The sequence below is a fragment of the Argiope bruennichi genome, chromosome 1 (genome assembly GCF_947563725.1).
Source record: "Argiope bruennichi chromosome 1, qqArgBrue1.1, whole genome shotgun sequence".
Taxonomy (NCBI): domain Eukaryota; kingdom Metazoa; phylum Arthropoda; class Arachnida; order Araneae; family Araneidae; genus Argiope; species Argiope bruennichi.
Window position 1 is genome coordinate 102,478,080 of NC_079151.1, and position 27,570 is coordinate 102,505,649.

At 29.6% G+C, this 27,570-nt stretch overlaps 1 protein-coding gene across 1 annotated transcript; it reads left to right on the forward strand.

Annotated features, from left to right (window-relative positions):
* Window positions 1–1,946: 1,946 nt before the first annotated feature.
* LOC129966375 (putative sodium-dependent multivitamin transporter) lies at window positions 1,947–27,044 on the forward strand. The gene is made up of 12 exons (XM_056080801.1): window positions 1,947–2,292; window positions 6,167–6,232; window positions 8,848–8,967; window positions 10,637–10,788; window positions 12,667–12,807; window positions 15,200–15,335; window positions 18,067–18,274; window positions 18,784–18,938; window positions 20,952–21,187; window positions 23,678–23,787; window positions 24,822–24,922; window positions 26,907–27,044. Exons 1-12 carry the CDS (start codon window positions 1,948–1,950, stop codon window positions 26,964–26,966), a joined length of 1,830 nt encoding a protein of 609 aa, XP_055936776.1. The 5' UTR covers window position 1,947; the 3' UTR covers window positions 26,967–27,044.
* Window positions 27,045–27,570: the final 526 nt, after the last annotated feature.

A 27,570-nucleotide genomic window follows, 5' to 3' on the forward strand; every position in this document is an offset into this window, starting at 1 on the left:
TATGTCTAAATTTGTGAATTTCTTTCTAATTTCGAACGAAATCTATTCCTAAGGAAGTCTGTCTGCTGGTTCATCGAATTCAAGAGAACTCCTTTACTATAAAACGCAAAATATCTAGGTAGCTAAGTTTTCTTACACAGGTTTAGCATTTAAAATGTAGATACTTACCAGATTTTTCAGCCAAATCTTCGAATAGTTGACCACATGTATATAAACGCAATAACGCATAAACCCAATCACTACATCAATGAAATTTTGTATGTTATCTTGTAACAATTTATTAACAAAATTTGATACAAAATATAATCAGTCGGTAAGAAAATGTCTCAAAATGCATATTCTCATGATAGATTCAGTAAAGATTCATGATTGACGCCAAAGTAATAATTCATATTTTGTAATTGTCGTTCACCAATATCCTGCAAGTTATTCGCTGTCTTATCCAAGGTCCTCAATTTTACGTCGGGGAAGGAGATAAAAATTGGGGGGGGGGGGGGAAATAAATAAATAATAAAATAAAAATAAAAGGGGAAAATTTTATTGCAGAGTATACGAGAAACTTTTGGAGGGACCACTCTGTTGGTTAACTTTATATTCTTACTTTCCGCTGGTTAATTTTATATGCTCAGCTAAATTTTTTTAATTACTACACATATTATACTGAAAATTACATTTTTTTAAATGAAATATGTAAGGAATCGTTTGTTTTAAAACACTTAAATTTATCTTTTAGTTTTCTGGTTAGATTTTAAACTGTCATCTTTTGAAAGAAATTTTATTTACAAAACAACTTTTCCGAGTAAATAATAGATAGAAGGATACGCCTTTAATATTTTTGAAGATAAGTCCGCTTTTCTGTCGTTAAAATATGCAATAAAAGCCATGAACTAGGTCATTGTTTATTATAAAAGCCCTGATTCTTATAATTCATGATTATAAATTACTTAATCATGCTTATTATAAAAGCAGAATAAGCATGATTGCTAAAACAAACACAGGAACCAGCAAGTGATCTCCCGCAAGGGTTTTCGCTAACTATTTGTTATTAATGACATTGCATCGCCGTAATATAAAATTGTGGACGGCGGCTAAAGGCCTTGTTCAGAATTTTATTTTCAGAGATCCACGCGTGGGAGTTCTGCGCTTGCTAATGTATTAATGACTTATGTATCAATAGTATTTGTGAGCAACAGTTAAGAAATATCGGTACACCCAGATGCGTTGATTCATCTTTATTATTATTAGAGATTCCTGCTTGAAATCAACAATCATCGGTCACCCAGAAAAATTGATTCATCTTTATTATTATTAGAGATTCCTGCTTGAAATCAACAATCATCGGTCACCCAGACATATTGATTCATCTTTATTATTATTAGAGATTCCAGCTTGAAATTAACAATCGGTCTTTAAGCTACATGCATAAAGTACATGCATCACCGTACATGCATAAAGACATACATGCTCTTCAAGACAAAAGGAAATTCATTTTCAACTTTCCGGAGCCTAAAAATAATTAAAATAATAATTAATTAAAGAGTTAAATAATTTTTATTGCGTATTTCTCATTCACACCTTCTGAATAAATAGTTTCATGAGAATGATTTAACGGTATTTTAAAGAAAAAATTTTACATTTTTAACGTTTCTATTTTTAAAGCAATTTTAATAAGTTTCCACAATTCAATTTGATATACAATTTATTGTAATCTATCTATAATAATTTTGTTACTATGCTGAAATTCAAATTTTTATTATTCCATTAAAGCATAGAATATTGTACATGCAGAAACTTATAGTAAACTGATTGATTCCATGATGGTCAATTTTGGCTCTTGCGCCGAAGTCCAAAAATCAAATCCATTCCATTCAAATCATATCTTTTCATTGTGAGACATATATTGTCGCAATTATTTCATTTTTTTTTCTTTTTACAGTTTCTTGAAAGATGGGTTTTGAAAAAGCTACGTTACGTGCCTTGGATTACATTCTGATTACCATCATGCTTCTGATATCGTCGGGTATCGGATTGTACTTTCGATTTTCGGGCGGCAAACAAAAGACGACGAACGAATATCTCCTAGCTGGAAAGAACATGCCCATTCTACCTGTTGCTTTCTCTATCATGGCTTCCTACCTGTCCGCGATTTCAGTTATTGGAACGCCAGCGGAAGTGTACATGTTTGGAATTCATTTACTTTTTTCGAACATTGTTTACCCTGTAGGTGTATTGGCTGCTTCGTATGTTTGCCTCCCTGTCTTTTTCAAAATGGGTGCATGCACCGCATATGAAGTAAGTAAGTGATATGACGATGTAATTAAAAATATTATTGTGAAAGAGGCAATTTAAATATCTTTAGATTTTCAAATTATTAAATATATTTCAGTAACATTAGTAAACAGATTTTTTTGAAGTTAAAGTCTACCATTTTATGAGTGTAAATTGAATTGAAAATTATATCCTTAATGACAATATATTTTTATATTTTATTACAAAAATGCGTCGTAAATTGACTATCAAACTTTCGTAAAGGCTAAATTTGGGCATCTTATGAAGACACTCTTCGCTTTTGGTTGGTTCACCGAAGTATGTTACTAAAAATTTCAATTAAGTACCTTTCTTAAATCAATTATTCTGAAAATAGCTTCCAAGCTTCTAATTTTAGTAGCAACTTATATGATTAGCTTAACCACATAATAAGTTTTTTAACTAATCAAAATTTCGAAAAGTCATTCCGAGGTGAACATTTCCATCTTCTAAAACATGTACTAGCCAAATCTGATAATATTGGGTCAAATGGCCTAGCATATACTTTATATTTTACATAAATACGTTAGACATGTATTATTAGTAGAGAAAACTTTAAATACAATTTTTTCTAATAAGTATACAGCAAGTTAATTTATGATTAGATATCAATTTAAAAATCTTTGAACAAATTATGTGCATTGTAAAATATTCAATAAAAATTCTTTTATGCATGGAATGTTATAAGAGGTTAACGATTATACTCTTATTAATTGGAAGTTGCTATATTTAAACCTCTTGAAGAAACTCTGAAGAATCTAATGCAGTACCTTGTATATTAATTCTCAATGAATTTTTATTGTATAATTTCTTTTGCTAAGAAATTTATTAGCCAAAATAGATTTCAAAAAAATTATAGCTTCTAGATGCCTAAAACTGTAAAATTTATCAACAGATGAATTTAATTTTGGATACAAAGCATGAGAAAATATTATATATGGTAGATAGAGTGAGTTATTGATTAAAAATTTAAAATTGAGACATTACTTCGAATATTGACTGAAAATGATTGCGAATATCCTGCTCCAAGAGATATTAAATTATTTCTCATTTTAACTATAAACTTTGAATATTTATAGAAATTTAAAAAAAGGATCATTCCAATTGGAAGTTTTGAAGAAATGATTGAAAATTTTCAATAAATGCTTCAACAATAAAATAAATATTATATTAACTATGTTATTATTTTCAGATAATGTATTTGGATTTAGAGCTTAAGACGAGGGTCATCGTTTGTAGAAAATTTCGAACAATTATTAGAATTTCACATTCAGGATCACAAACAATACATCAAGACATAAAATATTGATGAAGACAGAAGTATATTGAAAGTAAAATGCCATCAAAATATGTATTTCTAAATATTTGGTCATACATCATGGTGTTAAAAATAAAAAATGATCTATTCCATTCAAGAATTTTTATATCTCACTTTAATAGAACAAAATCATTCGTTATCATTCTTATACGAAGCGTTAATTCCTAAGTAGGGCACATCAAACGGAGGAATGAAAGTCCCTGGATAAATAAGAAAGGAATATCATAATTTTACTGCATATCTTACTTCTTTGTTGGGAAGGAGCTATAGCTGTGTTGTTGTTGTTTTTTTCCCAAAAAAGAAAACGGACTCTTTTTGGGAAAGGTACATGTGCAAGTCAATTATGACCATTTTGTAATGTACCACAGGTCACATTACATTATCGTGTCTCTTCAATCAGGTCCAGGATATCCAAGGTCATCAGGGGTTAAATCAATTATGAATATATACGTCAAAAATTTTAGCAAGATTATATACAGCTTGGAATTTCAACTTTTGAAATCAATCAACATTCTCTTTTCTCGTTTAATTAATGAATTTTTTTAAAAAAAATTGATTTTATTGTTTTCAGAACAATGTATTGACCTAGAACATCATCTGTAATCATTTCTCTTTATCTTTTCAATGTAATATGCCACCGAATTTGGATATATATTATGTTTTTTTTATCAGTTGGATGAACATTTATATATGGAAAGACTTACTGAAAAAATTACATTTAAAAGGCTGTATCACAATGTACAATTCACCATGTAACTTTGTACATCCTCAAGATCCAACTTAATATAGCAGAGCTATATTAAGTTTATGAAATTGTGCTTCCTGAAGAAGCCCAATGCTGACAATGGATTGGCAATAAGATCCTGCTTGTTGAGCCCCAGATAATTAAGAATGTGATCAGGTGAAGCCTCTTTCGTAAAACACTTGGGTCAGACTTCAAAGCGCTTAGAATATTTTATAGTTCCAAAGTGCCCACTGAGAAAACGAATAACAGTAGTTTGATCCTCCTAATACCATCAAGAGTCAGAGAGCCCCCTGGACAACTACTCTTACACTAGTGATGCGCTGGTGGGACAAGCCAAGTGACAATTAATCATAATGCATCCTTCAATGCAGAATATGTTAACAATACGTTCTTGTTGTTGGTGTAAAGTAAAGTTTACTTGGGAAAAAAGCTTAATATAAAAAGCCTAATAAATCTACAAAATCTTGACGCAAATATAATAAATTTGGATAAAAGTGAAAAAATGTTTTGTGCCAGGATATGAAGAAGGAATACTTTCGTTATTTTAGAAGACATGAACTAGTTTTTTTTTTGCTTTAATATTAGACTTCCTTTCTGAACCAGCTGTTTCACGAGATTAGTTCGAGATCCTAAGTGCGTTGGTTGAAATGAAAGAACATAGTGAGTGAGCAACTGGTGACTAATAAAGTGAATAGTCCCTTATTGCACAAGCTACAAGAGAAACAGTCCTTCCTATCGATTTATTACCAGAAACTGTTTGGAAAAATTACAGGAACATGTACGAAGGAGAGTGAAAAAGTAAAAAGGCATTTAAGAGAAAATACATTTATTCTAATAATAGAAAACTGAAACAAATTATTTTTCTACATAACCATTCCCTGAACATCAACGCATTTTCCCCAGTGTTTCTCAAGTTTTTTTATTCCGTCGGGAATAGAGTTTTTGGGTTGTATCTATAACTACGTTTACATTACATCAATGATTTATTCATCGATTGTAAATCTTCTTCCTCTTAGTGCTTCTTTCAATGGTCCAAATATATGAAAATCACTTGAAGCCAAATCTGGACTGTACGAAGTGTGTTCCAGCACTTCGAATCCCAACTCCTTATTGTTTCGGCTGGCTACTAGGCACAGTGGGGCCTATCGCTTTCTTGCTGAATAAGCTGATCTATGAGTGATATGTAAATTATTGGCGATTTTGTCTACATTAATTCATCTGCTTTCCATTACCATACCCTCAATGACTTTCAAATAGTCTTCAGTATTAGGCGTCGATGGCTGTCCGATCTTTCTTCGTCACACAATGAACTTCTTCCCTAACTTTCTATCCATTCGTAGATCTTGCTTCTCGATAAACAATTGTCACTACTGTGCTTACATTCGATGAATAATTTCGCCTTGCGCAAACAAACACCGAATCATTGCCCTAATTTCTTCCTTGGTCGTAATCGACAATAGAGCTGCCATGTTTAACGGTCTGCTATACACCAATGGCAAACGTAGGAATAAGTGGTGCATGTTGCATGCATAGAAGTGCTGCCGACCACTCTAATTCAGCGCTGGATACTAGCAGTGTTGCCAAACCCTGGAAAAAGTAATTGCAAAAGTCCATTTACTTTTTGATTTACTCTCCTATATGATTTGAAAATGAACTCCGTCTGCTCTCATGATATTATCCATATTCATATCTATCGAATTTTTATGTTCTAGTTTTAACAAATACAAACATACAAAGCATTACCATGAATTTTTAATTTTTTTTCTCTCAATTTCTGTTTCTTTTTCTATATATAGTACTTAGAAAAACGATTTGGAAAATTGACTAGAACTTTTACTTCTGTGGTGTTCGTTCTGCAAACGGTAAGTGTAATTATTTTTTGGATGAGTGTGAAACATTTTTCATGAGAATGAAGAAAATGCATGCCAAATTTGTAATATTCATGATGATTTGTTAATAATGATATTGTTATTTTTAAATCAACACTAGTAAATTTTGGCATTCAAAATGCACTGGTTAAACATAAATCTTTAATTGTTATTATTTCAAACCATATTTATGATACATTAATGAGTTAAACATTTATTGAAAGTTTCAGTCAATAAAAAACCGCTTTGAAGCACATTTGGTTTGGAATATATGTTATCATATGTCATCGGACAAACTCTGTAGTGTAATAACCATCGTCCTCAGTTCATAAAGGACATTAAAATAATTATAATTTATGACGAATAGCTTTTGAAAAAAATTCTAAACGAAAAAAAGTGATATCTCATCCATTACAACTGATATAAAGTTTAATGTAAACAAGCACTATAGTTACACTTCTATGACTTGGTATTTAAAAAAGTAACTATCTAAAATACGCACTGCACATTTCAAGGAAATGTCTAACATCACCAGACCCAACATCGTGTGAATTTCAACAAAGCTAGTTTGTATACAAAAAAGAAGCTAGTATGCATACGAACAACTATGTCACTTTCTCAATTGCCAACCGATATATCTTTGGATATCTTAAGCGAGAAAGTTCAGTCAAACCAGATTTGTTAATCTTGGCAACCATATAGCTAGATTTCCATGCTCAACCAGAAACAAAGATATTCTCTATTTTTCAGACCATTATAACAATGGCCTTTTCTATGCATAAATGGCACATGCCTGTACTCCACCTCTTTTTTATATTTATGGTTGTAATTTTGAATTTTCAAGTCTAATTGTTTCCTCCCCATTTTTCGATCTACATTTTTTTTTTCGTTATAGAATATCCCGTGTCAGGAATCTCCAGGATTCCCTGTTAGTTGAATGGATATACGTGGAAAGATTTATTAAGAAGGAAAAAATGTTAAAATGTACAGACAATACACAAAATAACAACAAACAACAACTATACACAGTACAATAATGAAAAAGGGAATATTTAGTGGGAAGTATGAGCACAAGAATTTTTATAAAGTTACTATTTCTTGGAAAAGGGTTTGATTAATGAAGGAGACAAAAGTTTATTCAGAGCTTGTCTGGGGAGATCAAATCTTCATCATTATCTTGCAGAAATAGCACACGATTTTAAATTTTTATTTTGGACATCTTCTTTCTCATAATGTTGATCAGCCAGATTTGATCGAGGTCTTCATTTACTCAGGTGCAATTGAATTTTTTATACTTACATTTTTTATACTTACACCGGATGTGACGTCGCGCTTTTTAATATTGCATGAGTTTCGAAAATTATGCTTCACCAAGGAATGGTCCTTTAGCCATTTTTATGGGCTTAGGGCAAAAATTCTTGATTTGCATAGTTCATACGATTGTATTAATACTCTGTATAAAACGATTATGCACTCTTTTATTCATGCTGCAGAGATTTTTAAAGCTATCCATGTGAAATCTACAGGTGGGCGAATTTCCTCGCATTTATGTACCATACTGTTAATTTGTATGTTGCGTCATTTTAACCGTAATGCTATCCGCTAATTCCTTGTCATTGAATTGTTTCATATCTCTGCATGATTTTGACTCCTTTTCTCAAGCGCTTGATAATATTGCTCACTGGCGGTGGCAGCTTCTAATTTATAAAACAAATTTCCATGTAAAATTTTGATTTTGACTCCTTTTCTCAAGCGCTTGATAATATTGCTCACTGGTGGTGGCAGCTTCTAATTTATAAAACAAATTTCCATGTAAAATTTGTTTGCCATGATCTGAATAATGAACAATTGCCGTTTGTTCAATCTGAGTAATTATTATTCACGCTTGATTGTCCTTCATATAAAAATGACCTATTAATTAAAAAACTAAAATTCTTTTTGTTGGCTGTAAGAGTTCAAGAATAATGCGAAACGTTACATTATTTCATTTTGGTGATATGCAGAATTGAAAAAGAAACATAAAATGATTTCAAAATCGTAGTTTTATGTGATTATATAATATTCGTTTTCACGAGTTTGATGAATGAATAATCCATTTAGCGAATGTCTAGATGGTTAATCTAATTGATGACTTTCAATTCTTTTGGTTCTTAGCTTGTTGAATTTTGAAAATGCGTTGATCTGATGCAAAACTTTTAGATGATAATAATGAACTTTGCTTACACTCCTTTGATGTTGTAAGATACTGAACTGAAATATAATATTTCTGAATATTAAAACCTCAGCAAAATTCAATTATAAAATTCTCTGATCACTAAGCATAGGTAATCTATCAATTCTTAGAAAAGAAGTTGAATATTTAATATTCTTCAGTATCTAAGCAGAGTTATTGTTTTGTTTCATTAACACACTTTAGAATTTTATATGCATTAATTTCGTAATAAAATTAACTTTATTACGAAAATAGGAACGAATGGATATCTCATTTATTATTTGTTAGCTCTCCTTTTATAGATGGTTGGCCGTCTTTTCCACATGAAATCACTTCTAATATCAGAAAAAATGGACTATGAAAGAATTATTTTTCATATACTTGATTTTCTTTCCAGATGCTTTACATGCCTTTAGTTTTATACGCCCCAGCTCTGGCTTTAAGTGCTGCGACGAATTTATCTACATGGACATCTGTTTTATCTGTGGGTACGGTTTGCACTTTTTATTGTACTTTGGTAAGTTGCATTCCTCTCAAAAATTTGCGTAATTCTTATGGATTACTGAAAGCAGTAAATAATTTCGCATGAAACTTATTTCTTATTAATCTATATACTTATAATAAAGCTCAATGTGTTTGTGTGTGTGTGTGTTGGCGCTCTACAGGCCAGGTCATTTGACATACAGCTATCAAATTTGGTACATGTATACCTTGGAGGTTGGGAATGTGCACCTGGGGTCCCTTTTTTTGAAATTTGAATTAGAATTTTAATTATTAATTAAAAACTAACTTTCCCACCAAAAAAATCTACCATTTTCCCCACCGCCAACTTTTCCGCCAAAAAAATCTTCCATTTTACCCACCGCCAAATGAGTAAGGCTTCAGTTTTTTTTTCTCCCAACAGTAATGAGGCTAGGGTTAACATTTTTTGGCGAATTATTTCAAACGATTCTATTTATTTTCTTAATGTTTTATGCATTTAATATTAAACATTGTCAATTAATCCATGTTTCAGATTCATTCTGAAGTACTTTTGAATTAAAATAACACAAAATAAAGGAAATTAAAAATGTATAATCTGCATAGAGTTACCCCAACTGGCGTAGAAAAATTCACGCATTTGCGTTACCATAACTGGCGAAGAAAATTCACGCATGTGCATTGTGTTCTGGCTGTTGACATGACAACCATTATCAACGGATGATTTAAATTATTTTTATGTCAGTTGCATGCTTTTGTAAGTAAATTGTATTTATGTTAGATATATATTTTTTGTATATGCTTATAGTTTTAAGTACATCGTTTTTTTAGGTAGTTTTTTTAAACCTGTTTTCGACCGATTATTTTAAACGATTCATTTTATTTTCTTAGTGTTTGATGCATTTAAAATTAAACATTGTTAATTAATCAATCTTTTCATGATGAATCTGAGAAAATTTTATTGACAAATTCTTGTGCTATTACATAAATTAAGAAAGATATTCTTTAGTGCCCATAAAGTTTAAACGCTCAGTGACTCTATTATCAGTAACCATATTATTAAAAAAATGCTTTGTTTCAGTAAAAAAATATTATTATATTAATTGCAGATTAATCATTTACACTTTAATTTAAATCATAAATTCTACGATGGGCAACAGAAAATTAGAGAGATAAATATAACGTTATGACTGAAGGCCTATATAATATTATGAGTGGATTATATGACTATTAAAATTTGAAGTTTTAAAATATTTTGCTGAAGAATCTATTAAAGTTGGAATTGCGTAAAATATTTAATGGTACGACTGGAGTTTAACCCGATGCTTGACACAATTTTTTAAAATCGCCAACAATGTCCTTGCGAAATGTTCAAAAGCAAAGGAGCAGATGTTCAATTATAGTGCATAATAAAGATTGCCAGCTTTGGCGCGTTATCGCAACTTGGCGAAGAAGGGGGTTAAACTCCGATTCAACCTATTTAATTATTAAAATTTAAACGAACATTAAGATTGGCGAACCGGCTGGTCGCCAAAGGTGGCTAGTTAATTATAAAGCAAGGCTAAAAAATGTAGATTGTCATAATTTGTAAATCAGAAAGACCGACACTGAAACTGAAGTAAATAATTGTGAAAATTTATTTGTGGTCTTAAAAAGAGTTGAATGAAATAAGTTTTGATGCTCAATGTAAAATTGCATTATTTCAGGGAGGGATGAAGGCTGTGCTATGGACTGATTTGTTCCAAGCGTTGCTCATGTTCATTGGAATCTTCGCAGTTCTTGTCAAAGGATTTTCGGATATTGGATTCAGCGAAGTTTTCAGAATTTGTTACGAAGGTGGCAGAATTGTTGTGCCAGGGTAAAATCATCTTTTGTGAATCCAATTTTTCCAAGAAATGTAATTCGGAATTAAATTTCATAAACTTTTTTTCAAAATTATAACAAATATATTAGAGCGACCAAAGAATATGTTCATTCTATGGATCACCATCAAAGGATATTTATATATGTAATTAAAAATGAAAAAATATATATATTCTTATTCGTGGAAAAGAGAAAAATCGATGTTGGAAATTTGTTTCGAATTGTCTAGAAGCATTATAATAAAGAATTTATTATTTTCCATTTCGAATATAATAGAAATAAAAAGAATTATGAACCAAATAAGCATTCTAAATTCATTGTTAAATTTTTGAAATTGATGGAAACGAAAATAATTGACAAGAATTCAATATATTTTAATTATATGAAAGCAGAATTATTAGACATCTCTCCAATGAAATTCTGCTTCTCTGGACTATTTAAAAAGCATCGAGGAACTAGCGACTTATAAATAGATAATGGAAATTTGAAGAAATCGTTAAAACTACTTATGTTATTTTATTAAAAGTAGTATTATTGCCATGGAAAATATAAAATGTTAATAAATACCGAGGATAATTATTTTGAACTCGTCGCCTTTGTCGACCGGCTTGCTCTCACCGCCTTTGGTGACTAGCTTGTTCTCGCCAAGATTATACTATTTAGGTTACTAAACGAATAATATGAAATGCATTTTTTTTTTTTTTTAAATTCAGTTCGTCTGATATGACTTAAAAATATGACTTTGACTTAACCATTCTGCAATAAATTATTATGTCTACAAATTGAAAGTATATATACTATGAAATATAAGTGAAAGTGAAAATCCTATTTTGGAATCAATGATAATAAAAGTAATTTTAATTTTAGTACTGATGAAAGCAAGCGATTGACTATTTTGATAAATGAGTTTGAATTTCATAACATTAAACAAGCAACTGAAATTAGCATTACTTTTCGAAAGCCTTTTCCAAACCAAACCTAACATTGAAAGTATTGTGACATTAAAAATAAATCTTGAAGAATTTATTAAAAGTAAAGAAAAAACTGTACAGAAATGAAATCAATATTAGTAAAAAGGTAATTTCTTGAGTTTTAAGATAATACACAATACTTTTGAAAAATTAATAATTATACTACTTCTGTTTCCACAGGTAAGTATCCGAGTATCCAAAAAGATTGTTAAGCCTATTTTCATTATCGATTAATAAAATTTTCGACTAAAATTATCTTTCAATTTCTTTTACAACTTCTGACTGAATGAAGTGTTTGACACGGCGAGCAGCATTTACTAATATAACAATTTCATTTAATTTACATTGAATTAAGTGCAGCCGTAAAAAATCTGAATAAAGCAGTCTGCTGAAGCTTCCGTGCATCGATATGTTTATATTTCATTTCTGCCATTTCGTCATAAAAAAATAACAGCGATTTATATACCACGTATGTTATTGTTTTATATATATAGATAGATATTTCAATGCAAGAATTAAACAAACCCTTAATTTCTCATGTTGCCAAAAAATATTCGAACATTTCCTGAATTCACCGATGTTAAAGATTAGGCTTTGATAAATTCTTTCTCAATTATCCTTGAATAAAATCCTTATTTACTGTTTATTTTCATTTCATGCAAGTATTTGTAAAGTTTACAAAAATTATAACAATTTTATATATTCTGGGTAAGAAAACGTTGAGATTTAGAATTAATTTCAAAATGTGTTATTATTCCTTGCAATTTTGCTTAATGAGTTTAAAAGTTTTTATTTTAGTATTTCAAGGTCACTGATAGGTTTGTATCATTTATGAAAATTTTACTTCTGAAGTAATGGAGTGAGTTCTTAATATTTACTAATTTTTTTACTGCTTTTTTCAGGTTTAGCCTAAATCTAACTGAGAGATATACAATTTGGAATGTCTTTTTAAGAGGTTTAATTACACCATTAATATCCTTTGGTGCAAATCAAATACAGATTCAGAGACTGCTTACGCTGAAAAACATTTCCCGCTGTAGAAAGTAAGGAGAATTTTCTGAAAGTTATAAAAAAAGTATTTATTAAAATTTTTAATGTGCAAACATTAATAACTTTACTCTGTTTTGTAGTTGATACATTCGTGAATATTTTAGCTTGATGAATTACAAAGATATAAAATTATACTATTTAGAAAGTTAAAGGCCTTTTCACAAAGGTCTTTCCAATGTTAAAACTATAAAATATAAAACGAGAAACTTTTTTGGCGTATCTTCTAAACAGCTGATGAATTGATTTATTTGCCCTGTAGGATCTATTATATGAATTACACGTGAAGCTTCTGCTTATGGACCATTCGATTAATAGATAATCAAGTTTATCACGTATTTAGCCCACGTTCTGATGCAGCTTCGCAACTTAGGAAATAAAAGTTACATAATAGCAATTTTTAGCTTTCTCCAGCAGTTTTTACTTTCTGTTTTTTTTATGTCGTGGGGCTATTTTAAGTCACATTTTTATGCAGTAGCTTCTGAGGGTAAAGACCCCTGAGCACCCGAGGGCAGAAGTCTGACTTCTAGCTCAAAGGAAGATATCATACACACACTCGTTTGCACAACTCATTTTAACAGGGGGGCTCATTCATGCACCTCACAGAGGGAACACAAGGAAGAGAACAACCTTGCCGAATCCGGAACGCCTAGATCACGAAGGAAGACGCGTTACCCCTAGGCTTGGACGTCGGCTTTACTTTCTGTATTAAGTATATACGGATGAAGTATTGTAACTGTCAAAAAAAATCGAACTCGTGATTTTGACGAATTTTTACGTTTCAGACCTCCCTTAGTTCGAAAAACATAGTTTCGGCATCATGTCTGTCTGTCTGTGAGAAATATAACTCAAGCACACTTTGAACTGGGTGATCTTTTTAGGAAATCAGAAGATTATTACCTCAATTCAGAAGAAATGCATCCAGAGAAAGTCTGTATGTCTGGTTATTTGAATATAAGTTAAAACGTTAACTGCAAAACGAATAGAGCTAGATGGATAATATTTGGAATACTATTTAAAATCTAAAATATAGATATGTATGTAGAGTTTTAATTAGTGGCCATTACCATTCCACTGTTATACTGAACGCATCCAATTCAATTTAGTTTTATTATATTGTAATAGATGGCACCATGGGTTCTACTAATCCTAAGAGCTAAGTCACATGACCATAAATTTTAATAAAAACCCGAGCTGTTGGCATTCGCTTGAGAGGAGGAAAGAGAAAGGGTTCTTCGTGTCCGATATCGATGTGTGATTAATAATCATGCGCTACGGCGGCACATAGTCTTGGTGCCATCTAAATATTTAATTCTAACTTTAATGTAAATAAACTTTCCCGTCCTAATTGTCAATGTCCTTTTAATTTTGTTTACTGTGAATAAAATATCTGTTTTTCTTTAAACGTTACTTCTTTTTTAAATCAGTACCCTAGACTCTGATCCAAATGGGATTGAGTGGGCATTTTGTCCCAACCAGTCCTACATGTATCAAGTTTGGAATCGAATCAGATAAGAATTTATTTCAAGTTTTGTACTTTCACAAGCAAGTACGCGCTATCACAAGCGAAAACGCAGTGAGTTAAATATATACAATTTAGTAAGTGTTTTTATGACTGCATTTGTAGTTCCGTGTCATATTTTGGTTTCAATCGGACTAGAAAAGGATATACAAATACATATTACTTTTACTAGTACATAGTTTGCTTTTACTAGTATATTAAACATATCTTCGCCATTATTCGCCAAAGGAAACAACGAGAAAGATAGAACGCTTACTAATTCCTTCGTAACTGTTATTCGCCAATGTTTCTTACATGTGATTAGTAGTAGAAAAGTACACTTATCAGAGAAAGGATATAATATTAAAATATACGAGAGAATATATAGTTAATTATTAGAATAAACTGGAAAGTTTTGGGAAGACAATCCCACTGGCTGAATTATTGAGCTGATATATGTGCTAATATAAATAATTTCAGAATATCAGATTTTGAACAGATGGGATGCAAAGCATTCGACAAAAATATAAAGTAAATATAATAACAGAAGCATGGCAAAAATTTTAATCATCTATATATTAAGGCATGTTTATACATAGACAAGCCAATAGACAAATATAATTTCAAATACACTTTTCTTTAGGACTCAGAGAAGTCTAAAATATAGAGATTAATCAAATTCTCAAATTCGAGTATTTGATTGATGATATAATGGCTCTCGTATGTAAATATTATAAATTTTTAATGATGTTACAGGTATGAACTGGTTACATTAAAGTTAATTTGAATTCTAATATTAATCATTTATATTAGTATAAAGCATAATATATTTATTTGAACAGTACAGGAGCATCTTTTATTCATTTATTGTGAATACCTCATTTCAGAACACTCTATTTGGGCATTGCTTTTTACACTTTGTTTCACGGCCTCACCTATATTGTTGGCCTTGTGATCTACGCACATTACAATAAATGTGACCCCCTTACAGCTCCTAACAAGCCTATATCTGCTGCAGATCAGGTACCGTATATATTAAGTATAATAATGCTACTCTGACATCTATTATTTGAATGAATCACTAGCAATTATGATTCATTCCTTTTTTAGAATGGGAATCATACCGAAATCTTCATAGCTTTTGTAGGGTTTTTTTTAATGATTCAACTATCTTAAATGACTTTCTTTATTGGTATTATACAAGGGGATAAAATTCAGAGCTAGCATATCTTTTCCAAACAATTTAAAACAATCCAATTGAGAAATTTTTTTCATGTATAAACTAGGCATATTTGGCAATAAATTGATCTCCGGGAATATTGGTTGTGTTTAATTTGAGTAAAATCTCATGTATAAATGGACGTTCGTGTTTCCTTGTACAAAGTATTTTCAAATACTCAATTTTCATAGACTTTAAAGCCAAATTATTTCAACATTTTTACATTTGTTCTATTTATTGCATAAATAGGCATTCCTAATGAAATCAAGTTTCATGATATCAGAACACCATTAAAAATATAAATTTTCAGGTTCCACGCTGTTTTTCGCCTTACTGTAACTTCATATCCTTATTCCTCACCTAAACAGCTAAATTATTAAACGAAATTTTCTACTTTTTCTTTCAAAAATGGAAGGAAAATTAAGCGATCAGACATTTGATGATGCAATGAATATTACCTGAAATTCTTAACACGAAATAAAATTGAGGAAAATAATCACATAATAATTTTATTGGTATAATTTTAAAAAGATCTCATTTATTAAATATTATTTTTGGAACTTAATATTGGAAAACTTCAAATCTTATTTCTGGTTTTAAAGCATGGGAATTTCAAAACGCTTCAAAGTAAAGTAATTTTGAACAACATTTGGTATCTGTAAATTGAACTGTCTGAACTGTAAAACTTCAGGATCACAAAGATAGACAAGCAAAATGTATAAACATTAGCCTTCATTATTCGCTTTTTTGTTATTTATGTGAATAAATGTTCTATTAACATGCTCTTTCAAAAGTAAGAGTAAAAGTGAAATTAATTTTGCAATTTCGATCATTTAATAACTTTCTTCGGAAACAAATTAATAATTTAAGGTAATATTTTAAAAATTCCATAATGTATCATCATTCCATTAAAGTATTAACATTAAACAGATATAGAGAAACCAAAAGTATTTAGAGAGCAGAATGAAAAATAATAGCACCGCCAACTTCCTAAAATGCTAAGCAATAATTATATTTTGCCATTCTGAATGAATATTAATTCATTACTCTTTTGAAAATTACATTGAAATATGGATTATTTTGTTACATAGACTCATTTCTTTATTTTTGTGGTTTTACAAACTGTGCCAAAATTTCAGATTTGGACATTTAATATTTTATATGTTAACTAGAATATCATTTAAGTTGACAAGTGAAAATATCTGTGCAAATGACTAATTTAAATAGTTTTTCATTTCCAAATTAAATTTTCCTTCATTTTCATATTTAAAAAATATTAAGGCTTTTTTTTCTGTAAAATCAAGAATTTTCAATTATTTTTATATATTTATAATTCATATATGCTAAAACAATTCGTTAGTAAGCATTTACCTTCACACAGCAAATATTAAGCACATATATAGCACTCAGTTTTTTTTCTGTATATAAAAATAATTGAAGACATATAAATTATAAAGCATATAGTTGAACTTTTCTTTGCAATTCTTTTTATATATATATGGAACCAAACAATTTGAATAAGTTAAATAAAAACAATTTAATGAGAACTGATAAAACAGCCATTTCGCTTTTAATAACTTTTGAAATTTGATCAATAGAAAATGTTATTCCTCAGATATATTTCATACTTTGCGGACATTTTATTTTTAAATCATTGCACTAGATTATGGTCCTGAAGTTAATAAAAACCCAATCGAAACAAAGTATCATGAAAATTGTTTTCAAAATTGAGAAATAACATATTAAATATTATTCTAATATATAATATTGTATTCCAATTTTATATATTAGAATCGCCTGGACTTACTAGACTGGAACAATAGGCAATGTATAAAGGCACATTCTAGGAGACTTAAAGTCGTTGAAGATTTCTAAAATATGCTTTCATCTAGAATTTCAAGATTTATTTAAATACACTTTTCATACTAAAAAACGTAGGATATTTAAGCTCAGATAAATTATATATATATATACTTAACCAGTTAATTGTTTCTACCTTTTCGGAAAAGGCGTATCTAAATTGCATCGCAAAAATTTAGTGATGACTAGTATACTCATCAAACACAGAGTATGTGTAATATGAAATTATGTTGTAATGAAATGACTTTTGTTTTTAATTTCAATAATTAAATTTATTTTTTACTTAATCTTACATTTTTTGCATATGAGCGAAAAGAAACTAAAAATTAATTTATTCTTTTAATTTGCTGTTAGATAGTAATATTGAGCAAAGTTTGATACAACGCATAGTGATCTTTTATTTGTTCCTATGATTTCGACTTGACCTCAAAGTATATTAAAGATCTTGAAATTTACGAATATGTTTGAGTTTTCACTAATTGTAATCCAAAATTGTAATCCAAATTGTAATCCAAACTACAACTTGTCACTACTTATCAATCCTGACGAATAAACTCGTCATAACGCAAAATGCTATACTTTTTGTATGACGAGTATACTCGTCAAAAACAGTTAACTGGTTAAGGTATATACTGCTATTTATACTTTTGACTTGATAACTTGTTTTGTTTCCAGCTTTTACCTTATTATATGATAAATGTGCTCGGTGCTTTTCCTGGATTGCCTGGTCTTTGCATTTGTGGAGTGTTCGGTGCTGCTCTCAGTACGGTGTCATCAGCAATGAATTCTCTGTCTGCAGTCACTATGCAAGATCTAGTGAAACCTTTACTGAAATACAGAAGATACTCGGAAAAAACAATGACGCTCTTTGCCAAAGTTTTAAGTTGGTTTCACGTTTTCTTATTTTTTTTTCTTTTCCTGATATTAATTCTTTCAAATGCCTGAAATCATCATTTTACTATGTAATCAAATTAATTACTTGTCAGGACATTAAAATGTAGAGTGCATAAAAATGTCGAGTCAAATGCAATGAATGTAAAACATTGCTTTTATATTTTGTTAAAATATGAAGATTTTTAAACCTAGCATGTATCTTACTGGTGTTTTGTGTATAAAAATGTTTCACTGCCAATTGTTTAGAAATGGATATTTATCTATTAAAAGGAAAAGAAATATTTATTAATGATAAAGCAAACGAAATTTAGAAAAATGTTTTTATTTAGAACATTTTTCCTTTCGAAGGATTCTTTGTGGATTCAGAAAGCATAGTTTGAGATTTTTTATAATGATTTTTTTATCACAAACAATTAATCATTTGATCAAAGATCTTTTCATTTATGTTATTAGAATAAAACTCAATCAGATTTGAATCAATCTTTTTTCCCCACCTAGCTCTTTTCTTCGGAATCCTTTGCATCCTGATGACAGTTATAGCAGACTCCTTAGGCAACTTAGTTCAAGCGACTTTCACTGTCTATGGAATGTGCGGAACTCCGGTTCTAGCTGTTTTTCTCCTAGGGATGATCACCACCAGGACAAATGAAAAAGTAATTCAAATTTTTTACAGCATTCATTACAAATAAGCAAATAATTGCTACTTTTTTTACAATATTATATAACATTTCTTATTTCGTAAGTAGCATTTTTACTTATCTTTGAAATAAATCAATTTTCAAAGTTTCGAAATTTATAATATCAGACCAAGAATTTAGCATTTATTACAACCAGATGAAAATAAATCCTTTAACTACAAGTCAGAATTTACAACGGTTTTCCTAAGATGCCGAGCGAATTAGTTAGAAATAAGCCAATTTTAACACTAAGAAAATTTAGGTAATAAATACCAATATATATATATATATATAATTACCAAAACATCAACAACATCAAATTCGAAGAAAAATGAAAAAAAAAATCACTCAGGAGGCTGAAAGGTTAAGGCAGGGGATACTTGTCGAAAGATTTTAGATATACAAATAACATGACCTGTTGCACATAAGGCATAAGGTACTCTCCAAACTATTTTATGCAAGCAAGTTATAACCTGTTGCACAATATTGTACGATATTGTACGATCATTTAATATTCAACAATATTAATGAATGGTATTGTTTAATACCATTCAATATTTTGAATTATATTGTGTTACAAAACTAAGGATAAAAAAATTACCTCGTTCTATTGTTTACACCTTCAAAATTCATAATAGGGGCGGGGGGATTATGACTATGAAAAAGGTTAAGAAGGAATCAATTTAATAAAGGAAACCTACCAACAAGGTGTCCACATGTCAAAATGCAATACAAATTAGTGTAAGTAGCAGTTCAAAATTTTCTTTTACATCTCTACATTCTAAGGGCTTCATCTATCGAAAAAAATTTAAATCTCAATAAGTGGTCTTTGTTACGTAATATCTACTTGAATTTGCTCTTGCATTAAAAAACTGAAATCTTAATTATTTTATTATATATATATATATATATATATATATATATATATATATATATATATATATATATATATATATATATATATATATATATATATATATATATATATATATATATATATATATATATATATATATATATATATATATATATATATATATATATATATATTAAAAAAATAAACAGAAAGAAGTAAAAATAAAACACAACGTTTTATTAATATAATAAGAAATAGGAAATATTTTTAATAAAAAATAAAGCATTATTATAAAGAATATACAAAAATACTCATGTAAATAATTCTTTCAATTAATTAATTCAAATTTAAGAATTTAATTAATTCAAATCAAAAGGGAAAAATGCAAATCAGTATGTTGACATTGCTTTCAAGTAATAAAATATCATCAAACGATGATTACGGCCGGCATAGCCTGGTTGTTAGAGCGTTGGATTCGCGTCCCATAAGCTGTGAGTTCGAACCCCACCGGACGAAGATTCCCCGCGTGCTTGGTGGCTGATGCGCGTATAAATCCGTCGTGGTCACAAAGTCCTCCATGTAGAGAATAATACCACTGGGAGTACTGGCTCAGCGGTGATCATTCTCTTATTCAGGTCTGAATTACCATCTGTGGATGAGTGAATGAAATACGTGAATGAAGTCCGCCCCATAAAAAAGGTTGTGACGTATGTTTAGCTAAGTCGTTCTCTTGGCCCTAGATGGCGCTACGATAAAAATAAGAGACGGTCCCCCACCGGCTTAAAATCGCTGTCTTCGTAACAGCGGGCTTGTCCAGGCAAGTGCCATACGAAACAACAAAAATTGATTAAGCAACAAATAACTCAAAGAAATCCTGAAAAATGAGTGAAATCTACAAGTTTCCAATTATGATTATATGGCTGAATGAGTTAGTGAAATACTTATTTCGTTTCGAATTCTATTATAGTTCAGTGGATTGCTCAAAAAGAAATTTTACGATTTTGAAAAATGAGAGGAGAGAATAATTTGAAACAATGACTTTATATTTTTATTAGTTGGTCCAAAAGTTGTTTTGTTCTACTTCTTTGACAATATCATATAACAGCAAATTATTTGAGTATCTTTAATTTCAGGGGGCTATAATTGGACTTTTGTCTAGCCTGTGTATGACAGCTTGGGTTAGTTTTGGATCATCAGCCAGAAGAGTAAGGCCAAAGATCTTGCCACTCTCTACAGAAGGATGTGCTTCAAATTCTTTGTTTAATAAAACATCATCATTCCTTCTTAGTTCTACTGTGATGTCATTGCTCCCAGAAATGTCCATGCTCAATACAACAACTGCTATTCCCAAATTAAGAACGGAAAATCCGTAATTATACCCATTTTTATTTATTTTAGAAGAATTAGATATACAAATTAGAAGCTTATTTTTAGCGAAACAATATTTCTTCCTTCTTCTTGATTTTGGAAGTGTCTAAAATTTTCAAAGTGAGTTCCAAGAAAGAAAAACGCCTTTTCTGGAAGATTGACCGTTTTTCTGATATCAGACGCAAAATTTATTACATGTTTATTTTTACGGCCCCGGGTTAACTAAGCAATTTTCAGATTTCACCAAAATCACACATATAATTGGCAATTTCCAGATTACGCCATGAATTTCAATTTTCATCATACATAAGATGTCAAGATTCATTCATTATGATAGGTGATGTTTTGTATTTTTTTGGTGATTTATTGCGGAACTGTGAAAATAAACAAGTAATCATAATTTCTTACCATAATGATGTGGACTTTCATAGAATCATCATAATGATGATAAGTCACTAAATAATAAAAATTGTAAGAACTACCTATGGCTAATTGACATTGGTTGTCTCGGAATTTCTTTTTGTCTTTTTAAATAATGCAGAAATTTTATAGCAAAACATAGCAAATGTTTTTCAGTAAACAGATGTACACAAATTTCTCTAAAAATGCTACAAGAAAAGACTATGTTTACTAAAATTTTAAATATAGTTAATAAAATAAACATAATTATTAAAATAAATGTTGCACTAATAATCTTTTAAAACTTCGTTTTTTATTTAATTACGAATAGTTTTGGGAAAACTATATTGTAATAAAATAAAATAACATTTTATTAAAGAAAGGTCCACAAGAAAAAAAATACATTAAGAATTCAATAGGATTACATTGGCACTTCATGCTTGGATTTTATCTTGGAAAATCTTTGGCGCGCAAAGTCCATAGGTGGAGTGAAACGTAAAGAGACAATAAAATCTTCCATTTCCGACTTTTGATCTATTTATACTATTTGATGAAAGAGAATATTCTTTATATCTAAATTATATTCAAATATTATCAAGTATCGTTGCACGCCACAAAATGCTTTTGTGACGTGAAACTCTAATAATCTATATTGAAGAAACAGAAAATACACCAACTTATATTTCAAATAACAGTTCCATCGAGCTTGAAAATTATGGCTAATTTATAATGATCAATAATGTTTGGGAATATTATATTAAAAGTGAAATAAGAGCATTAACAAATAGCCTTTAATCAGTCCTGTATTGGTATAAAATACTAAACAAAAAAAGATGCCAGTTAGTTCAGTGATTATATCACAAATATTTGAATAAAAGCATTAATATATTTTGTAAATAATGAAAACAATCTTTTCAATTACATTTTCGATGATTTTTAGTGAAGTTGTTCATAATAAACCTCTATAAACGTCTATTTATCTTCCCGGACAATCTAATTTCACATTGAAGTTTATGGTGCATTATAAGCTGGAAACTTTTAACAAACACAGAAATAAAAAATATATCATTGCAATTATTTCTTATCTTTCTACCGTGTGTACCGTTTCCGTTTCTTAAGTTACAAAATCCGCTTCAGGACGTTGCTGATATTTATGAATTCGAGTTGCTGCATTTGTCTATAGTTTTAATTTTGACAATTATAATATTAAAGTGTCCAGTATTTTTTTCAATAGATACGCTTCAGTGAAATGCCAGGCAAGAAATCAAAAAAAGGTATTATGTAATTATTTTTTGACAGCAAAAGAAAGCAGCAGTAGTGAGAGCATTATATAATCATCTTTTTTTAATGATCAGATTGGAAAGGCAACCTCTTATTCTGTAGATTTTCATTCTGTAATCATAAATATATAAATATCATAAATATAAATCCTACAATCAAATTTAATATATAAGTGAATTCCCCATTTTCGGCCAGTCTTTAGATTGTTCCGGATTTCAGTCCGTAAAAAAAAGTGGAAACCAAGACTATAGACAGACTATTAAAGACTTGACTTCTGTTTAATTAATGTTTCTTTATGTGATCAGTAGTACATTATGAGATAAAAGAAATAAAATATACTATACATCTATAAAAATTTTAAAAAAAGAATTATAATTTTTAAAATTGATGATTTATAATTTTTATTTTTTATAATTGATTTATAATTCATAAATTATATTTTATAATTATTATATTACATTTTATTTATCAATTATTTTTATAATTGATTTATAATTCATAAATTATATTTTATAATTATTATATTATATTTTATTTATCAATTATTTTTTATAATTGATTTATAATTTTATTTTTTATAATTGATTTATAATTTTTTATTTTTTATTATAGATTTATAATTTTTATAATTGACTTTTATAGTTCATTTATTTAAAATAAATACCTGGCAAAAAAACCAAGTTATTTTTATTTTATTTCCAAAAACTGTACACATGTGATTTGCTTTTGAATTGTGTTTTATATCACTGAAAACAAATGAACTATAATAGAAACAAACTGTAGGCATAATCTCTAATTCTTTTATGTTTAGGCCCATTTTCCCACTGTACAGGATATCTTACATGTGGTACGGACCATTCGGCTTATTAATTGGACTCACAGTTGGGTACATTTCCAGTATTATCATCAGTCGTATTACTGGTAAGTTATTGAAAAGAAGTTACCTCTTTACAAAATGATAGAATATTTTTAATACTAATTTCAATAATTAGCAATGTTTTGTCATAATACTAGTTTCCTTCCTTCTCGAATTATCATAAATTTATTGCTTGGTTCCTGATTACAATTATTCTAAGGAGACCTTCCCCTTTTGAAACTCCACTATAAAGAACTTAGTATATTTGATGCATAGTCAAATACAAAGGACGACATTTGCGCTTTAAATCTTGACGATAAACAAAAGGGGAAAAAATTCGACTTGCTGTAAGTTTCGGCAAGCTTTCAAAATTAATGCTAGTCAAAATGAAATAGGAAAACATTGTATCACATGTTGAGTAAAGTATTTCCGATTAGACTCTGAAAGTAAGGCTACAGAAGAATTTCCATTTATACTAATTATGGAAAAGAGAGAGAAGTTCCATCTTCTTCAAGATCTTTATATTACATCCCTGTTCACGAAAGGGAAAATTAAATAATGAAGTATACAAGATTTGTAACAGGAAAAAAATGGAAATATTAAATATGTCTTCAATATTTTATTGATATATCATTATTTTAAATTGCCCGTTAATATTATCATCTTTTTTCATCCTGAATTATAAGATGATACTTAATAATTTGCATCATTAAAAAAATATTTGAGGTCACGTTTGTGTCTCAAGATAAGATCTCGATTTCAAGGCCTAAGAGCTTTGCTTCTGAAATTTAACATTTCTAAAGATCTGTCGTATAAGCTGACTTGACGCAAGTTAGATCTGACAACGTAGGATAAATGTCTTTACATCAGTGTTGTACGGAATTTTAGAAAGGGGAGCAGCACAGGTAACATTCCTATCCGATGATCAGGATTCAAAGATACATGGTCCGTCCTATAACAGTTCTAATGATATCTCCAAACTGGATGCTAATATAACTAAGCTAAACTAAAAAAAAAAAAAAAAATTCAGTTGATTAGTATAAGTGCATTATTAAGCATTATTTTATTCAAATATTTTACTTTTTTAATATGTTTGTAGGTGAATATCCTGATGTTGCAGATGAATTTGTAAGCCCTGTGCTGATCAACTTTACTAGTAAAAAGAAAGGTTCCAAAGATCAAGGAATTGAAATTCGAGTAGTAAGTTTTTTGTGCTGTATTTTTAGATAAAAGTTATTCGTGTATTTCATTACATTAAAAACATATCACTTATAGATATGTATAGTATTTAAAATCAAAAATTATCATACGAGATTTCCCTAACTTGCCAAAGTGCACTAGAGTTCTTGAACGATCTCATTAAGGTAGAACATAGAGGTAAAATTAAGGTTCGATACCAATTACCATAGCCGGCCACGGCACTTTCCCTCCCTCGTACTATGCGTGGAAATAGAGGTAATTCGACACTACGTTCTTAATGCAAATTCTTTTTCATATTTCGTCTCGAACTTAAAAATATATACATTTCTGATGAAAATGTAAAATCTGAAATTTCATCCAAGTATCTCTTTACGCTTTCGAGTTATCGTGTTAGCATACAGACGGACCGATAGACTTCCTTTATATGCAATTCGCCTAAAAACTTATGAAATTCTACAAATTTGCTGTTGGAATCAAGCACACCAAATATCAGCTTTCTAGTTTAATGGCATTTTGAGTAATAATAGTGTGGTGCCGCACGGTGGTTGTCTATTTTTTCGTTTCAAGCATTTGTTAAGCTTGTGGCAACATTACTGTTTTCCATTATAAAGAATTTGCACCAACATTTTCACAGCACTTCGCAGCACAAGGCTCCTAGAGCATTCTTGTTTTATTAAGGTGGAATTTTAAGCTTCTTTTAATAAATTTGTTGTTAAAATTTTAGTTCTCACTTAATTTGAACACGCATAAGCCACTTTACCTTAATTGTCACACCATAATAATAGCAAGAACAATAATAGAAACTAAGCAGACGTAATTTTTTAAAAAAATCTGTTTGTTTTTTGTTGTTGTTGTAATTCAGGAAGATCTAAAATGGGATGATTGTTGAAAATTTTCACAATTACAATACTTTTTAAACAAGCCAGGGAGAAGAAGAAAGGCTACGAAGAAATCCAGTTTCCTGAGTGTTACGCAATGGAGAATGAGTGGATTTTAAATATAAGTTCGTTGTGTCCATGAATCTAAAAGCAGTTTCAGCCTAAGACAGATATAATTGAACTTTGACTACTCCGAACCGTCCTGAATGAATAAAATCTGAATGAACCAACCACTGCGACAGTATTGATGGGAACTAAGGCTTCTCAGGGCCATCACCGAGCACAGTACATTTCCCGGGGGAGGCACATCCCGCCATCGTTAGGGGATAGTCGGCCCTACATTATTTCTGTACCCTCCCAGGGGGTGAGAACCAACCATCATACTGAAAGCTTCTCGTCCTCATATATGAAATACCCTCGGTAGAGCATAGGACCTATTTGATTTATTCGAACATTTGTTCAATTTGCAGTGCTAAAAATGTGGCTTTCAAAATCATTGGATACATGGATTGGTTATAAAAACAGAAACATATAACTATCTTTGTATACATATAATATTTGAAACATTTAATTCAGCACATTGAAACTGAAAAAAAAGTATGTTTTTTTTAAAGAGAAGTGCTTAGAACATTCGTAAGAAATTAAAGGAGAGGAGAAGAGAAAAAGTTTTGGATTTCGAGTAGAACAGTGCCATCAGCTAATATATGAATAATTTTGAACTTTCTTTTCAGTATTCTATTAGTATCGCGTTGTATATTATTTTATCTATGGTATTGTTGAGTTTTACAGTGTATATATGTCTAATTTTTTGTTTTATGAAATTTTAAAAGTTGAATAATATAATTGGAAATTTCAATCATTATGGAAATAGCATTTATTTATGTAAATTTGCTTGATGATGGAGCTTTCTCTTATTAATTTATCTAAAATTTTCTTAATTCTCTAGTTATCAAATTCATTTAAATTTTGATTTCTTTTCTTTTTTTTGCAAATATTTTAAAATTATTTGCACCTGTAACAAATCGTTTGTAATGCAAAGGTAGTCGATTTATATTTAATTTATAATAATACTTGTTGGTAATCAATACCAAACTGATCTTTTACAGGCACAAGAAGAAGCGGAACCTTTGGCCAATGGCATTTCAATACATCACACATCAGTTTAAAGTATAAATGAATGGCTATCATCATCACATCATAAATAATTAATAATCATTGTTTCTATGTTTTATGTTCAAATAAAATAAAAAATATTAATAAAAAAGGAAAGATGAATTTGCATATACATTATTAATCATTAGTCAGTGTTAATTATATTGGCATGCATTTTAATTAGAACTTCCAAAATTCCGACTGAGCGTTTGATTCAACGACTTCTTGAAAAAATTAACTAAATACACACGATTAAAGGCGATGAATATCATAACTTCCAAAATAGATCATTTATGATATCGATAAAAAAATTCATCGACCACATTCAAATTCAGTATTTCATTGCATTTAAAAAATACTATACACTCTAAACAGATCTGACAAAGAATATTAGTATTCTAAATAAAGGATGCATTTAAAAAAATGATCAGCATTGTGATGTCAGTGTTAATTATAAGCATAGAATGAACAATATCATATTTTAGTCGAATTAAACTGCGAAAATACGCTGTACTATATGAGTACGGTGAAAATGGCATGAAATTAGATAGGGTAGCAATATTTTGCTATGGCAGTGATAGAAAATGTTGTTCATTTAAGATTTTATCAAGAAATTAA